Here is an 18,546-nt window from a genome sequence, read left to right as displayed (position 1 = left end):
ATATAGGGTAACTTCATGTTGCCATAGCATTTGTAAACTGTCATGGAACTGGTGGGAGTGTCTTTTAGCATGCCAGTATCTTATAATTAGCATATGAGCACTGAGGACAACCACAGGTCACTCTTGTGGCCATCTTGGTTTTGGCTGGCTTCTTTACCATCACCATTTTTTTTTTTTTTTTGAGACAGTCTCACTCGGTCACCCAGGCTGCAGTAAATGGTGCAATCTCAGCTCACTGCAACCTCTGCCTCCTGGGTTTAAGTGATTTTCCTGCCTCAGCATCCTGAATAGCTGGGACTACAAGTGCGTGCCACCAAGCCCAGCTAACTTTTGTATTTTTTAGTAGAGATGGGGTTTCACTATGTTGGCTAGGATGGTCTCAAACTCCTAGCCTCAAGTGATCCACCTGCTTTGGCCTCCCTAAGTATTGGTATTACAGGTGTGAGCCACCATGCTGGGCCGCCACAACCTGTTTTGCAAGGTCTTTATGACCCGTATCTTGTGCAGACCTCCCGTCTCATTCTGTGACTTAGAATGCCTAACCTCTTGGGAATGGAGCCCAGTAGGTCTCAGCCTATTCGAGACGGTGTTGCTTTGGTTCAAATGCTTCTGACAGTAGGGACTTGGACTTCGCTAAAGAATAGACATAGTTACTGGCCAACCAGCCTGGCCAACATGGTGAAACCCCGTCTCTATTAAGAATACAAAAATTAGCTGGGCATGGTGGTGGGCACCTGTAATCCCAGCTATTCGGGAGGCTAAGGCAGAACCACTTGAATTCAGGAGGTGGAGGTTGCAGTGAGCTGAAATGGAGCCACTGCACTCCAGCCTCGGTGACAGAGCAAGACTCCATTTCACACACACACACACACACACACACATATTAGCATTATTAAACAAATGACCTGCTATGGCTAACTTGTTTTCCTACAAGTTGCTTACTATCCCAGAGTCACATAACTGGGGGTTGCAAGATTTATAACTTCCCCAACTGTTCCTATAGATAACATCACTACTGTGAAAACGAAAAAACTGGTCTTTGAGATATTCTTCAGATTTAGTGTTTGGCAGACTACGAGACACCACCTGATCTGAGACTCCTTCCTGGAAATGGACTTGGCCGCACAAAGAATGTTTAGACAGCACTTGATTTCATTCCCAGCCCATCAGTTGTTTTGGTTCCCCAGCCCCCAGCCCGCCAAAGTACCCTTAAACACTCTAGCCTCTGAATTCTCAGAGAGGTGGATTTGAGGAATTTTTCCCATCCTCCCACTGGGCTGGCTCTGTGATAATTAAACTCCTTCTTTGCTGCAACACCTGCTATTCTAGATTCATTGGTTATCTTTTTCTGGGCAGTGAGCAAGAAGAACCTGTCAGGCTGTAACAATCTCTTGAACTTACTCCTCCTGCCTAAATGAAATTTTGTGTCCTTTGACCAACATCTGTCAATTCTCTGTGAAAGTTATCAATATTAGGCTGGGCACGGTGGCTTACACCTGTAATCCCAGCACTTTGGGAGGCTGAGGCAGGTGGATCACTTGAGATCAGTTCGAGACCAGCCTGGCCAACATGGTAAAACCCCGTCTCCACTAAAAATACAAAAATTAGCCAGGCATGGTGGTGCATGCCTGTAATCCCAGCTACTCAGGAGATGAGGCAGAAGAATTGCTTGAACCTGGGAGGCAGAGTTTGCAGTAAGCTGAGATCACACTACTACACTTTGCACTCCAGCCTGGGTGACAGAGTAAGACTGTCTCAAAAAAAAAAGAAAAAAAAGAAAAAAAGAAAGTTGTCAATATTAAAATGTAGTCGTTAATGTCCTTAACAGAATGGAGCCGGGAGGCCATGAAGCAGGGGCCCTTATGTCAGGAACCATGTAAGGAATTCCTCCATAAGCACAGAGGAATCACAGAATGATTACCCAATAATCATTACCCAGATGCTTATCTGTCCTCTTTCAATATGGGAGGGGGGAGGTGGGGAATGCAGGCAGTATTTTTAAGAGGTAGTAAATAATTATTAGAGAAGGGGGGTACAGTGGCTCATGCCTGTAATCCCAGCACTTTGGGAGGCTGAGGCAAGAAGATTGCTTGAGCTCAGGAGTTCAAGACCAGCCCAGGCAACAAAGTGAGACCTTGTCTCTAAAAAACAATAACATTAGCTGGGTATGGTAGCATGCACCTGTGGCCCTAGCTACATGAGAGGCTGAGGCAGGAGAATCACTTGAGTCCAGGAGGTCAAGGCTGCAGGGAGCTATGATTACACCACTGTACTCCAGCCTGGGTGACAGAATGGGACTCTGTCTTCAAAAGAAAGGCAAAAAAAAAAAAAAAAAAAGAAAAGAAAAAAGAAGAAAAAAAGATTATTTGAGAGAATGAATGGTGCCAAGAAACAGAAATTAACTTGTAAATGATTCTCTTTGTAATTTGAATGAGCATAAGAGGCAGATACTATTTTGTGAAAAAAACCCATCAGTCTTTTCTGGGATAGATAATGAAATTTCAGGGAGCAAATGAAGGCAACTGCATTTTCTTTGGTGGGTCGTCTTAAGGTAGACAGGGAAAAATAGAGTAGAATCTCTTCCAGCACCTGCTATCTTTCAAGGGCCCTTAATTTAAAATAATCAGCATGCCAGGGTGCCATATTTTGGGGTGAAATTCTCTGGGTTCCTTCACTACAACAAAGATGAACTTTTTTTTTTTTTTTTTTTTTTTTTTTTTAAAGAGCCTCCTTTCGTGGCCCAGGCTGGAGTACAGTGGCACAATCTTGGCTCACTGCAACCTCTGCCTCCTGGGTTCAAGCGATTCTCGTGCCTCAGCCTCCTAAGTATCTGGATTTACAGGTACCCACTATCACAGCAAGCTAATTTTTTTATTTTTAGCAGAGATGGGGTTTCCCCATGTTGGTAAGGCTGGTCTCAAACTCCTGACCTCAAGTGATCTGCCTGCACTGCCCTCCTAAAATGCTGGATTACAGGCGTGAGCCGCCGTGCCTGGCCAATTTTTACATTTTTAAAAATAGAGATGGGGTCTACATATGTTGGCTAGGCTAGTCTCAAACTCCTGGCCTCAAGTGATCCTCCTGCCTTGGCCTCCCAAAATGTTGAGATGACAGGCATGAGCCACTGCACTCAGCCAGTTTTGAGTATTTTTTAATACTTTTCTTTGCCACAGAAATCTTACTCATTCAAAGCCTAGCTTCATTTCTTCCTGTCCTCTCTAACATCACTCTAGTTCTGTGTCTCTGAATGGAAGTCTACTGGCTGATGTTCTGTGACTGTTAGCCAGGGTTTGAGGTGAACTGACAAAAATTAGGGCAATAGAGAGAGCTCTTCCCAAAGATTAATAAGCAAAATAAAACATTGGCAATGCTCATGTCAGATCCCAAAATCTTTCGGAAATTTTACTGCCTCATGAAATCGTTTTGGGAAACACGGTCATAGATTTCTCCTTCCACAGAACTCTAGAAACACTGAATGTCAGCAACACTCATTTGACAAAGATGAGTTTGTGTTGAGATTTGATTTTGCTTTGCGGTCTCCTCTTCCAGAGTGTAAGCACATAAAAGGTAGGAAAGTTTTCTCTCACTTGTTTTTTTCCTTTTTTTTTTTTTTTTTTGAGACAGAGTTTCGCTCTAGGCTGGAGTACAATGGCGTGATCTTGGCTTACCACGACCTCTGCCTCCCGGGTTCAAGTGATTCTACTGACTCAGCCTCCTGAGTAGCTGGGATTACAGGCATAAGCCATCATACCCAGTTTATTTTGTATTTATAGTAGAGACAGGGTTTCTCCATGTTGGTCAGGCTGGTCTCGAACTCCCAACCTCAGGTGATCCGCCTGCCTCGGCCTCCCAAAGTGCTGGGATTATGGGTGTGAGCCACTGCGCATAGCCTTCTCCCACTTTTCTACTGCCTTTTTGATTTTTTGAGACAGTCTCGCTCTGTCACCCAGGCTGGTGTGCAGTGGTGTGATCTCGGCTCACTGCAACCTCCACCTGCTGGGTTCAAACAATTCTCCTACCTCAGGTTCCCGAGTAGCTGGGATTACAGGCGCCCACCACCATGTCTGGCTAATTTTTTTAGTTTGGTAGAGACAGGTTTCATAATGTTGGTCAGGCTGGTCTCAAACTCCTAGCCTCAGGTGATTCATCTGTCTCAGCCTCCCAAAGTGCTGAGATTACAGGCATGAGCTGCTGTGCCCAGCCTGCCTTTTGAAATTCTTATATTTTTATCTTATAGTTCTCCAAAAGTCTTCTGGGTTTATAGCACAGTCTACTGCTGCTGATGCCTATGGGGAGCGTAGATGGGTTGAGCAACAAAAAGTTCTTGGAAGTTCACCTTTCCACAGGCAGGGTGGGTCAGGTGGAGAAGAATGTCCTCTGCAAAGTCAAGTTCCTGTTCTTCCCCTCCAGGCTTTCTGCTTGTGTCTAAACGATCACTTGGTTACTCAGTTGCTGCTTTGTGAAAACTTTTCCTCCATCTCACATTTGTTTCCCACCCCAGCTGTCATCTTCTCCAATCATTCAATAATCATTATTATTATTATTTCGAGATGGAGTTTTGCTCTTATTGCCCAGGCTGGAGTGCAATGGCGCCATCTTGGTTCACTTCAACCTCTGCCTCCCGGGTTCAAGCCATTCTCCTGCCTCAGCCGCCCAAGTAGCTAGGATTACAGGTACGCGCCACCACACCCAGAAAATTTTGTATTTTTTTTTTTTTTTTTTTTTTTTTTTAGTAGAGATGGGGTTTCTCCATGTTGGTCAGGCTGGTCTTGAACTCCCAACTTTAGGTGATCCACCCGCCTCGGCCTCCCAAAGTGCTGGGATTACAGGTGTGAGCCACCATGCCTGGCCTAATTATTTAAGGAGCATGTCCTCTGTGCCATCTTCATATTCATCTCCCAACCGCTCCTTCAGCCTCATCTCCTGGATCCCTAGCCTCTTCCTGAACCGGAATTCCTGAAACAAGGGCTTGGCCCTTAAACCAAACACGTGTTGTCCTCATTGATGCTCTCCTCAGAGCTTAGGATATTTGCTCCCAAAATTTGAGTCTGAGCCCAAACACCATTGCCGCTGAGTAGCAACCAATCCCGAACAAACCTCTCAGCTTCTCTCTCCATAAACTCCAACAGTAAAGCACTTCTAGCACTATGAACAAATGCTATACACGGATTTTAAGCCTGCCTACAAAGAGACGGACTACCTTTACATGAACAGTGTCTTTTCTTTCCTTTCCTCTTCTTTTCTTTCTTGAGACAGGGTCTAGTTTTGTCACCCAGGCTGAAGTCCAGTGCACAGCTCACTGCTGCCCTGACCTCCTCGGGCTCAGGCAATCCTCCAACCTCAGCCTCCTGAGGAGCTGGGACTACAGATGCATGCCACCACACTCAGCTAATTTTTGTATTTTTTGTAGAGACAGGTTTTCGCCATGTTGCCCAGGCTGGTCTCAAACTCCTGGGCTCACGTGATCTGCCCGCTTCAGCCTCCCAAAGTGCTGGGATTACAGACACCAGCCATGGTTTCATTAAAATACATCTCTTTGGTCGGAAAGAGCTCAAGCAGTAATGATCTAAAAAGTTGTCTGTGTCCTTTTCTGCCATTCTATATAAAGGAAAACTATAGCAGAATTAAGGAAGACAAAAAAAACAAAACAAAATAAAACAAACAAACAAACAAACAGGGATTTGAGGCAAAAATGATCACAAAATCTGTACTGGAGACCAGGTAAGAAAACTGACCCCTTTAACATTTTCAAAACCATACCATCCTATAGCAGATGCAACCAAGCATGGGTAATGGGTATGTCAGAGAAATACATAACATCAAGAATACCACAGAAGCCAGGCGCAGAGCAGCGAGACCTCATCTTAAAAAAAAAAAAACAAAATAAAAACCAAAATAAAAAAAACACCTCACTACCTATTAAAGGTATAGGCATAGACAGAACTTTTGAAATCCTAGGGAATTAACCTCCAGTTCCTGAAGCACAATCAATTTCAGCATACACTTATCCCTAATATAAATAAACTGCTGTTAATTTTCATTCATGATATCCTGAAAGGTTTAAATAGCTTATTTAAAAATTTTACACTACAGTCCAAAGAAACCAGAATCTTGTAAAGAGCCTCCAGGTCCAAAAACCAATTTAAAGGAAACATAAATTCAGAACATAAAAAATGATACTCTGGACAAATAATCAGCATAATCCAAACAGCAGAAATTCTACCGGACAAATTACCTAATTCCTTCAACAAGTGAATGTAAGTAAGAAAAAAAGAAAAACAAGAGATGGTGAGGAAATCTATAGATTAAGTCTTGAGACCTATCAACCAAACACTACAATGTGTAAATTTTGCTTGTGCTGATTCAAATAATTTGTGAAAATAAATAACTGAAATATTCAATGGTGAAATGATTTGACATATAAAATAATATGGGAGGGGAAGGAAGGGTATGGATGAAACAAGATTGGGAAAATATTGATAATTCTAAGGCCAGGTGCGGTGTGACCCACACCTGTAATCCCAGCACTTTGGGAGGCTGAGGCAGGCAGATTACCTTGTCAGGAGTTTGAGATCAGCCTGCCCAACAGGGCGAAATCCTGTATCAAAAATACAGAAACTATCTGGAATCCTAGCTACTCGAGAGGCTGTGGAATAAGAATCACTTGAACCTGGGAGGTGGAAATTGCAATAAGCTGAGATCACACCACTGTACTCTAGCCTGGGTGACAAGGCGAGACCCTAACTCGGAAAAAAAAAAAAAAAAAAAAAAAAAAAAGGTAACTGTTGAAGCTGAGTGACATACATGGTTATTTGTTAAACTCTCTTTTTTCTTTTTGTATGTTTGGAGTTGTCCATAATAAAAAGAAAAAAAAAAGGGCCGGGCGCGTTGGCTCAAGCCTGTAATCCCAGCACTTTGGGAGGCCGAGGCGGGTGGATCACAAGGTCAAGAGATCGAGACCATCCTGGTCAACATGGTGAAACCCCGTCTCTACTAAAACTACAAAAAATTAGCTGGGCATGGTGGCGCGTGTCTGTAGTCCCAGCTACTCAGGAGGCTGAGGCAGGAGAATTGCCTGAACCCAGGAGGCGGAGGTTGCGGTGAGCCGAGATCGCGCCACTCCAGCCTGGGTAACAAGAGCGAAACTCCGTCTCAAAAAAAAAAAAAAAAACAATAACAACAACAACAAAAAAAAAAAAGAAAAAAAAGGAGGAACTTACACAAGTTTAAGGTATATAATCAGTCTCTGTGAGTTGAAATTTTGTTGACTTTGGCAGTTTTGTTTGTATTCATCTTTCCTAGGCCTGTTCTGCTATTTTATTGCAGTGTCTCTTTGTGAAACAGACAATGCATAAATAAATTTAAAAGCCTTATACCACAGCTAATAGAAGACTTAAACTTCCTAATTTTCCTAAGGGGGATCATGTATTAAACTTGAAAATGGTGCAAATTTAATTCTGTAGAGTATGCTGTTGTGTATTATATGCTCTTGTCCAACCTAGTAATGTAACAGCAATGGTGCATGTGGTCTGTGCAAATCCAAGAACGCTTTCTTCAACTTTATTGTACTCCAAGTTCATCTTAATTTATTTTATTGAGACAGAGTCTGCTTTGTCGCCCAGGCTGGAGTGCAGAGGCACAATCTCGATTCACTGCAAACTGCTTCCTGGGCTCAAGCAATTCTTGTGCCTCAGCCTTCTGAGTAGCTGGGACTACAGGCATGAGCCACCATGCCCAGCTAATTTTTGTATTTTTTTTGGTAGAGATGGAGTTTCGCCACGTTGGCCAGGCTGGTCTTGAACTCCTGGTCTCAAGTGATCTGCCTGCCTTGGCCTTCCCAAGGGCCAGGATTACAGGCATGAGCCACTGTGCCAGCCCACGTTTATTTTATTTCTATCCTTTTTTTAAATTTTGAGACAGAGTCTTACTTTGTTACCCAGGCTGGAGTGCAGTGGCACAAACATGGCTCACTATAGCCTCAACCTCCTGGGCTCAAGTGATCATCTCACGTTAGCCCAAGTAGCTGGAGCTACAGGCACGCACCAACCCAACCAGCTAATTTTATAATTTTTGTAGAGAGAGGGTCTCCTCATGTTACCCAACTACTGTGGCAGTTACATTTCCTGAGCTTAAGTGATATGCCTGCATCAGCCTCCCAAAGTGCTTGGATTACAGGCATGAGCCACTGTGCCCGGTTGGTCCAAATTCATTTTAAAACAGTATAAAACACATCCGTACACTAACTATACCTTACCTGGTGCATAACCAAACAAACCAGCAAAAACAGATACTGTCAGCTCTGTGGTCTGAATGTATTAAACGAGGCATAACAAATTTGGCACTGACAACCCAAAGCATATGAATTCATCCAGAGATGAAAAGTAGCCAAAGATAATTAGATTCACATGAAATTAAATTTAGAAAGAATTTCAATTTGTCAATTTACAGGGATTATTCCAATTTAGGAAACTGTAATTACCTCTCATACAGAGCCTCCTCATCCTGGTATTTGTTTCTGGGAAAGTAAATCAGTGTCAGTTGCTTGGCAAGTGTGGGATTAGAGGAAAGATACTTCCAAGAAAAAAGAATTTCATTTTGGCAACAATGTGCAACCCCCAGAAAGACCCCCTCCTCCTTCCTTCAGCTATGAAATACATTACTGGGACAATTGTGGAAATCTGAATACAGACTGTAATCTCTCTAGAGAACAGTACTGCATTAACATGAATTTCCTGAACTTGATTATTGTATTGTGGTCATGCAGAAGATGCCATTTTTTTTTTTTTTTGGAGACAGAGTTTCGCTTTGTTGCCCAGGCTGGAGTGCAGCAGCACGATCTTGGCTCACTGCAACCTCCACCTCCCGGGTTCAAGCGATTCTCCTACCTTAGCCTCAGGAGTAGCTGGGATTACAGGTGCACGCTGCCACGTTTGGCTGATTTTTGTATTTTTAGTAGAGACGAGGTTTCACCACGTTGGCCAGGATGGTGTCGATCGCCTGACCACATGGTACACCACCTTGGCCTCCCAAAGTGCTGGGATTAGAGGCATGAGCCACCACACCTGGCCAGAAGATGTCCTTGTTTTACAGGATTAAGCTGAAGTATTTATGGGATTAAGCTGAAGTGTCTGGATGTCTGCAAATAACTCTCAAATGGTTTGGGAGCAAAAGAAAAAAATATAGAGATTAGTAAAGCAAACATCATAAAATGTTACCAATTGGTAAATTTAGTTGAAGGGTGTATGGGTATTCACTGTTTTATCTTGCAATTTTTTTAAGAATTAAACTTCAAAAAAGAATTGGACACATGATCCAGAATGAACTCAACCATAATGATGTCATAACACGTACATAAACATGTACAAAGGCTAAGGAGGCAAAAAGCAAATAAATGCTGCATCTTAAGTAGTAAAAACCCGTTAGCCCACATTTCCTTCGGAAAACAGCTAAGATTCATAACAGGAAGTCATTTTCTTTTTCTTTCTTTTTTTTTTTTTTTTTTGAGACAGAGTTTTGCTTGTTGCCCAGGCTGGAGTGCAATGGCATGATCTTGGCTTACTGCAACCTCCACCTCCTAGGTTCAAGCAATTCTCCCACCTCAGCCTCCCGAGTTGCTGGGATTACAGGTGTACACTACCATGCTTGGCTAATTTTTGTATTTTCAGTAGAGACAGAGTTTCAGCATGTTGGCCAGGCTGGTCCTGAACTCCTGACCTCAAGTAACCTGCCCACCTCAGCCTCCCAATGTGCTGGGATTATAGACATGAGCCACCATGCTAGCTGGATCATTATCTAGATGGAACGTCGGTTTACAGAACAACTCTTTTATAGATGTAGTATATAGTATATTATCAGAAATCAATCAGAGATATATAGTGTTTTTTGGCCTAGAGGAAGAAGACACACTGCCTATATATAGCGAACATGGATGGATTCCTTTCCAACAAAAGGAACTATAGCAAACCGTCAGAATTTTACTCTGTAGTTAGATACAATCTATTCTTCAAAAACTTTATTCATTAACCATTTATTGAACACCTGTTAACCATTTACTGAATACCTGTCATCTCCCAGTGGTCCTGGGCTTAGTCCTTGCTTTGAAGGAGTCGGTCTATCAAAGTTTCTGCATATCTTTATAAAATCCTAGTTTAATTTTAGTAACTTAGATTGCAGGTAATCTAGAAATAATTTACAACTACTAATTAAAAGCAATTATGAACAGGTGCAGTGGTTCACGCCTGTAATCCCAGCACTTTGGGAAACCGACGCAGTTGGATCACTTTAGGTCAGGAGTTTGAGATCTGCCTGGCCAACATGGTAAAACAGTCTCTATTAAAAATATAAAAATCAGCCAGGCATGGTAGCATATGCCTGTAATACCACTTACGTGGGAGGCTGAGGCATGACAATCACTTGAACCCAGGAGGCAGAGGTTGCAGTGAGTCGAGATCACACCACTGCACTCCAGCCTGGGCGACAGAGTGAGGTTCTGTCTCAAAAATAAAGTAAAATAATAAAATAAAGGCAATTAAAATTTTCTACTCCAATTAAAATGGCATATAATTCTGTAAACCATAATATAGTTTATAGTCTTCTCTGAGGTAGTTGCATTTTGTCAAGCATCTGATTCCCTACCAGATAAGTTATTTTTCAATGCAGAAGCCAGTCTTTAAGTATACAATTAAATCAGAAGTCACAAAGAGTAAAATGTCTATCTAGGGACTGCCTCTGCATTTCAGTCATTTGCTTGTTTTCGCTGGCTAAGAGGTCAGAGATCAATGAGACTTGTCTCTTTAATTATGGGTTCTTAGATACAAAATAAAGATCCACTATGCAAAAGCTCAAAATTCCTATAAAGAAAAGCTTAGGAACTCATAATTTTATAACTGGCTGTCTACAAATAATTTTTGAATGGTTCAGAAAAAAAAAAAGATAAAAAGGGGACATGCACTGTGGAGACCTGCTGTGGTCTCCACATTTTCATTTCTGCTGAGTACTGCACTGCCGCTGAGCAAAGGTCCCATTACATAAAGAGAATGTGATCTTTGTTTTGTTTTTGAGACAGGGCCTCACTCTGTCATCCAGACTGGAGTGCAGTGGTGCCATCTTGGCTCACTGCAACCTCCACCTCCTGGGTTCAAGTGATTCTGCCATCTCAATTTCCCAAACAGCTGAGACTATAGGCACGCACCACCATGCCCCCATCTAATTTTTGTATTTTTTGTTCCTTTGGTATTTCTTTCCATTAAGGCCTACTGAGAGATTAAAAATGATGGAGGAGACCTGTTTATTAATGGCCACATGTGTGACTAAAGTTTACACAGATTGCCTTACCTAAAATGCAGCCTTTCACTACTGCAAGGTAAATGCAGCCATCAGGATTCTTTCTGTAAATCTGGGCTGTAGAATCACACTTGAACTTTTCATTTGTCCTAAAGGACAGGGGAGACAGCAGGAGGCAAGTATGTGCCCAGATAAGAACCCCTCTCTGCCCTGCTTGCGGCAGAAGAGGTCCATGCAGAAGACACACTACAAATATGTATGAAAGAAAGATGAGCTGTGGAACAAATGAGCAGGGGCAGCTTCTGACTCGATCAAATGACATTCTTCCTAGAATCACTGCTTCAATGATCATCTTTTATTAAAAGAAAAACAATTCAAAACACATGATAAGAAATTAGAGTTTTTATCAATACACAAATAATTTTACTTAAAACCAACCCAGTTATGTATTTTAAAAAACTTCAGAACCTCTCCGCATCAGTGTCCACAACCTAGAATAGGTTCATGTGAAACCTACAATCCTACCCAGGAGCATCAGTAAGTGATGGGCCAGGTACTCACTGACACGTTTCTTGACACTGAGGTGGTTGCAAACAAAACATCTTTCTTGCCTGGATGATGCAAGAGTTCACATAAAAGAGCTTTATAAAATGTCTATGAAGGAGAACTGGTAATATCAGAAAAGCTCCAGCACTTCAATTGAATATAATCCTCTATTATTCTTTTCTTGGTTTAATTTCTGTAGCTCCCGAAAACTTACTTCAATCTTGTTAAGCTCGGAATAAACAGATATCTAAAGAAAAAAGTTTCAGAGTACCTTTTACTATAATGTCTACATAGAAACAAATCTTCCATGATTATTAGGAAGTTTTTTAAGGATCAATTTTAAGAATAAATTGTAATTCAGGTGATACTTGGGTACAAATAAAATCAGTATATGTCAAATAATCACAAACCTGAGATTTCACAAGCTTGTAAAGATTTATCAGTAGCCTTTTTGCTTCTGGCATCATTACTACAACAGTAAAATTTGCATCCAGAAGTAGGCATATCCAATCCATAATCTGAAGATGAATAGGAAAAGGAAAGTTAAGATTTTAAATTTAACTTCAACTTAATTCATTTTACAAAGTTCATAAATATATCAAATAGTTATGAGAAAAATAAGTCTTTATAAATAAAATCTGAACATTTTAGTTTAGAGATAGAGGAGTTTCTAAGAAATATAAAAAGGATCATTTCTGGCTTTAAAAAATTTATTTTAATTAAAAAAAAAAAAAAAGGCAGTGGCACAATTCATAGCTCACTGGAGCCTCCAAACACCTGGGCTGAAGTGATCCTCCTGCCTGCGTCTCCCAGATAGCTGCAGCCATCCAGAGTAGGTAGGATTACAGATGCACCACCACACCCCGCTAATTTTTAACATTTTTTGCAGAGATGGAGTTTTGCGTTATTGCCCTGCTGGTCTTCAACGCCTGGCCTCAAGCAATCCTCCAACATTAGCCTTCCAAAGTGCTAAGATTACAGGTGTGAGCCACTGTGTCCGGCCAGTAGTTGTCTTTTATTTTTAAAAATTTTACTTTTCAGTTTTGATAATTTTCAGTTACCAAAACAAAACAAAACAAAAAAAACCACTCATCTTCTATTCTGCAAAATGCATTTTCCCCCAAGGACAGGGTGTTGTGTATTACAGATGAGCTACCATAAACTAGGATTATTACTAAGCACTTATAAAAGTTTCCTATGTAGTCCCCCATCTTCCAATGGCATAGTTGACATGCAAATATCACTGTAATGACAAAGCACCCAGGAAACTGGTCATCCATTTGGGCACGGGGAGCTGATCCCTATGGAACTCCTTATGTTAAATTAAATTCTGTATGTATTAAAGGGTTAAACACAAGAAATAAAACCATGAATACAGTAGGAAAAACTGGTGACTATTTTCATAATCTTAGAGTGAGAAGGGGCTTATACATAATATAGGCCATAAAGAAGTCATAGAGGAAAAGTTTCACTAATTTTAACAGCATGAAAATGAAAAAGTGTCTGTCAAAAATTACACTAAAGAGAGTAAAAAGACAAATAGAAAAAAAGTACTTACAATGCATATGACAGAAACAGGCTAATTTCCTTAATATAAAAAGAACTGTTTATATACCACAAGACAGGAAGTGTAATAAATATATGGACAAAGAACCCAACTAGGCAGATTCACAGAAAGAAATATAAATGGACAAGAGACGGTTCACTTCTCTCATTATCAAAGAAATGCAAAATATAATGAACTAACACCTGTTACCCATCTGAGTGGCAAAGAGTAAGTTTGACAAAGCCGGGTGTCAGTAAGAATGTGAAAAAGAATGTCTCAGACCTTGCTCGTGGTAGTTGTCACAACTCTTCAGAAACATAGTCTGGCATTTTGAAAACTAAAAATGCACACGCCATTCCATCCAATAATTTCTCTTGTGGAATTTATCCAACAGGCATTCTCATAAATATACAAGAATATCTGTATGAAGTTACTCACTGAAGGTTTGCAATAGCAAAAAATGGTAAACAACAGAAATGCCCACCGATAAAGGATTCACAGATACATGAATATATATTTGTAAAATGAAATAGTATGCATTGGTAAAAAGGAATGAGGCAGATTTACGTCTACTGGTCCAGGAAATGTCTAAAATACTGTTGAGTGAGAAAAACCAAACTGCAGAATAGCACACATACTTATAATCTCATTCATGTTAGACAAAACAAGAGAAAGTTAAGTTTGTGTATGTTTAGACAGAAGAGAAACTCTTGGTCAAGCATGGTGGCTCACACCTGTAATCTTAACACTTTGGAAAGCCGAGGAGGGAGGATCACTTGAGCCCAGGAGTTTGAGGGCAGCTTGGATAACATAGTGAGATCTTGTCTCTATTTTTTAAAAAAGAGAAAATAAACTCTTAATGTTGGTTAGCTCCAGCCTGGGCAACAGAGCAAGACTCCACCTCAAATAAAAACAAAAAAACAAACAAAAAAAATCAACTTATTTTTAGACCAGGTAAGTGTCTCATGCCTGTAATCCACGTGCTTCGGGAGCCCAAGGCAGGAAGATCACTTAAGCCCAGCAGTGTGAGAGCAGCCTGGGCAACACAGGGAGTCCCTGCCTCTAAAAGAAAAACTAAAATAAAAAAACTGAATTTTGGCCGGGTGTGGTGGTTCACACCTGTAATCCTAGTATTTTGGGAGGCTGAGGCAGGCAGATTATCTGAGGTCAGGAATTCAAGATGAGCCTGGTCAACATGGTGAAACCCCATTTCTACTAAAAACATAAAAATTAGCTGGGCATGGTGGCACATGCCTGTAATCCTAGCTACTTGGGAGGATGAGGCAGAAGAATCGCTTGAACCTGGGAGGTGGAGGTTGCAGTGACTTGAGATCGTGCCACTGCACTCTAGCCTGGGAGACAAAGAGAGGCTCCCTCTCAAAAAAAAAAAAAAAAAAAAGAAGAAGAAGAAAGAAAAATATTGTCTTTTAATGTGGTGTGGTGGCATGCACCTGTAGTCTCATCTACTTGGGAGGCTAAGGGCGGAGGACTGCTTCAGGGCAGGATTCATGGCTGCACTGAGCTGTGATTGCCACTGCACTCCAGTGTGGTTGACTGGGCGAGACCTTGACTTCTTAAAAAGGAAAAAAAGAAGTTATTTTCTAAATGGAAAATAGCCAAATTCAGTGTTTAAAATCCTTAATTAGAATAGCATATTACCAAACCAAAACAATTTACTGTTTTTACTGCTTCTATGTGGGATGGTTGATCTTGAGCCTGCAGGGAGCAAGCTGGCCCCAGATTTCTCCAAGTCCACATTTCTTTGCCTCCAATTCTTACATGTCCAAAGACAAGGAACTATAGACATGCCTTTGTAGGAGGGTGAATATATTATTTTCAAATTTTTTTTTTTTACTGTTTCTCAAATAAGTATTATTTTTAAAGAGGGACTACCATAGGATTCTCTGGGAATATTTTTTCACTAATCTTTATTCTCTTATTCTTTTTTGTTTTTTTGGAGACGGAGTTCTGCTTGTTGCCTAGGCTGGAGTGCAGTGGCATGATCTCGGCTCACCGCAACCTCTGCTTTCCAGGTTCAAGCAATTCTCCTGCTTCAGCCTCCCAAGCATCCGGGGTTACAGGCATGCACTACCATGCCCAGCTAATTTTGTATTTTTAGTAGAGACAGGGTTTCACCATGTTGGCCAGGTTGGTCTCAAACTCCAGACCTCAGGTGATCCACCCACCTCAGCCTCCCAAAGTGCTGGGATTACAGGCATGAGCCACCATGCCCGTCCTATTCTCTTATTCTTAAGAGATAATTAAGGGTGCAACATATTAACAGCCCCTTCCTGTTGTCTCACATCAAGGTTAAGGAAATTCTTGGAAAAGGGTCATAATGAAGAATCAGGAATTTAAGATAAATTAAAATTCTATGGTGTAGAATTATGGATTTAGAAATCTAGTAAATGCGAGCCTCTCCATTTCTAACTGCAGTGGTTTGGTTTTATGAGGGAAGAGATTCCTATAGCCTAGGAGACAAGAAGTCAGCTCTTGAATCCAGGTGCTGACCTTGAATACAACTTTTTTTACAGATTGTTCCCAGCACCAAATCAAATTAAAAAAATAATCTCACCTGGTTCAAGGTAGGAGGGTGTATTCCAGGAAGAGTCAAAGTAGCATTTTCGCTACACTTTAGATAAAGGAAATACAAATACTTGAGAAACAGCTGGGTGGAAAAAAAAAAAATGGACAATTTAGCACTTTGATAGAAAAACTTCCTCTTATTATATAAACCAGTCAAGAAGACTAAAAAAAATTTTAAGAGGATGTTCAGTTTAACTATACATCAAACAAATATGTCAGACATCTGGACACAAAAATGAGTAAAATGCAGTCCCTCCCATTAATGAAGAGCTCATCTGGTTTGGGGGTAGTGGTGGTGATAAGCTTATTGTTTACAAATAATAGGTAAAGGAAAGAGAACCCTTGTCTCAGCAACTCTTTTTATAGTGTTTACTCATTTATAACTTAGGAAGCTTAACTTGGCCTTCAAGTTTGGCACAAGGAATATGCCATGGTCTATCAGCCTAGAATCACTCTAGTTTTCTCAGTAGGAGTTTGCCATGATAGCTGGACAATCTCTTATTCACATAAAAGAATTTGATAACCTTTAGAATGCTCTAACAGCTGGTTACAGTTAAATAGCAAAATTTAAACTGGAAGTAAAATTCTATACTTGTATGAACACTTACTGTGATATGCTGTGCTGGGATGTCTTTCAAGTGAGGCAGAAGAAATGTTTCACTATACGCTGAATGAAGAATTGCATTACTTAGGACTAAAGGAAAAGCTTATTTCAATAATTTATACAAAACTTTTATGTCTCTAAAAGAGCTCTATCACCACTCTCCTAATAATTGGAGAACATGTGGAATACTTTAATTGCTATTTATTCAGAATACTAATCTTCGGAATTGATAGAGCTTCTGTGGTAGTATAGCTTCTTCTTCCTCTTCTTCTTCTTTTTTTTTTTTTTAAATCTGATGTAGAGATGGGGGTCTTGCCATGCTACCCAGGCTGGTCTCGGATTCCTGGGCTCAGACAATCCTCTTGTCTAAGCCTCCCAAAGTACTGGGATTACAGGCATGAGCCACATGCCCAGCCTAGTATAGCTTTTTAATTAAAACATGTTTAAGTAAACCTTACTTAATGTGGCACTGAACATAATCTATTTTCAAACAGAAATAAAAACCAATTGGAAAAGGAAAGAAAAATCTTAAATTACTTTGTTACTCCTTAGTTATTGCTTGGCAAATAACTATACCCTGTAAAGAGAAATAGAAGGATGTTCTATTTCAAAGGATACAGTAGAGCTGCTCTTTTTGGTATCACAGGGCATGAAGTGGTCTCCTTTGTTTTGGCCTGGGGCTCTTCATTTAACTCTTGATCACACTTATTGCATTCATCTTCTACAGGATTGAAACCATTTTGAAGAATTTCAGTTTGCTCTTCCATTTTCTCATCATGTACAGAATTACTACAGTCAAAAACTGACTCCATATTGACATCTGTTTCTTGAAGACTGTCATCAGCAATGCTATGATGTTAAGTGAAAGCAAGAGGTTAATCCTTATCACCAAACTTTTAGGAAAAATTTCATTTTCTAAGCATCGAAGTTTTAGAAATCAAATAATGTAACAGATTACAAAGTGAAGAAAAAGGACCATTAGAGTGTAACTTACCTTAGGAAAATTTTTAAGCAAGCACAGGTAACCAATTCAGGAATGTCAGGGAAGTGCTGTAGACAGAGTTGTAACAACTGTACATCTTTCTTTTGTAAGGCAATCTCCATTAAGTCGGGGCACAGACTAAGACAAAAAAATCTGAATGACTAATACATATTAAGACCCTCAAATGCAGATAATTTATAAGCCTTTTCAGAGTTTCAGAAGCTAAGAACTATAAAAAACAAGGTCAGAAGAGTCATGCACGTACAGTTTGGTACACACAAATAGCTACCTGTAAGAAAGCACATGTGTTTGGGTAAGCTGCATCAGACAGTTCCGGGGATAAAATGATGGTTCTGCTTTACATCTTTCCAGAAGTCCTGTTACTGTGTCCCCAATTACAGTATGAAAGTCAGGTGTCTGCTTAATAGCCAAAAATTTCCGTAGTTCTACTTCAATGTGTTTTTCTGAATCTTTCTGAAAGGGCAGAATTAAAGAATTCCATTTGGCACATTAATAATCTCACTCTGAACTCAAAAGTTTCCTGAACATTTTGTCAAATGACTAACAGTTTTCATGCATTTCTGCAAAGCTGGAGTTGATACTGCAGAGTTAAATAAGAAACAGGTAAGATAACACTGTATCAATCTCACCAGGTGACAGCGAGCATCAAAGAAGCCAAAATATTGGATCAGCTCTGACACCCTTAAGACACTACACAGATGTTAGCTATAGCTATAAAGATGATCATAAAAATAAGACAGAATGAGTAGTAGTAGATAGGATTTCTTTGAAACACTTGAGTGGGATTTTTCATATTTCTATTATTATTTATTTACCATTATGGTTGACAAAAGTTGTTTGGATGGTGGAACCTCTGGCTGTAAACTCACTTCAATTTTTCGTCTCCTTAACTGGAATCAAGTAAATTGATTAGGATCACAAAACAATACAAGAGATCCAATATACATTTAGAGAGATATCAAACACTCCAAAGAGATT

General features: G+C 40.3%; 1 protein-coding gene and 1 non-coding gene across 5 annotated transcripts in view; both read right to left on the bottom strand.

Annotated features, from left to right (window-relative positions):
* Positions 1–18,546, bottom strand: part of NOL11 (nucleolar protein 11) — a 45,878-nt gene that overhangs the window by 8,443 nt on the left and 18,889 nt on the right. For 2 of the 4 annotated variants that reach the window (XM_032241955.1, XM_032241957.1), the window contains 8 exons: positions 18,384–18,458; positions 17,837–18,021; positions 17,560–17,685; positions 17,184–17,414; positions 16,570–16,648; positions 15,951–16,043; positions 12,240–12,347; positions 11,617–12,076 (listed from right to left, as the gene is read on the bottom strand). In XM_032241955.1, coding sequence (XP_032097846.1) covers positions 11,960–12,076; positions 12,240–12,347; positions 15,951–16,043; positions 16,570–16,648; positions 17,184–17,414; positions 17,560–17,685; positions 17,837–18,021; positions 18,384–18,458 — 1,014 coding nt within the window. In that variant the 3' untranslated portion in view covers positions 11,617–11,959. Of the gene's footprint in view, positions 1–11,616; positions 12,077–12,239; positions 12,348–12,847; positions 13,073–15,950; positions 16,044–16,569; positions 16,649–17,183; positions 17,415–17,559; positions 17,686–17,836; positions 18,022–18,383; positions 18,459–18,546 lie in introns of those variants that run through there. The other 2 variants (XM_032241956.1, XM_032241958.1) reach the window with 2 other exon arrangements.
* On the bottom strand, positions 15,067–15,197 carry LOC116525880. Its single transcript, XR_004257872.1, has one exon. It is a non-coding gene; the product is annotated as a small nucleolar RNA SNORA38 (small nucleolar RNA).

Source organism: Sapajus apella, unplaced genomic scaffold, assembly GCF_009761245.1.
Source record: "Sapajus apella isolate SASKATOON/1434 unplaced genomic scaffold, GSC_monkey_1.0 scaffold48, whole genome shotgun sequence".
NCBI lineage: Eukaryota > Metazoa > Chordata > Mammalia > Primates > Cebidae > Sapajus > Sapajus apella.
This window is presented reverse-complemented; position numbering and strand designations above follow the sequence as displayed.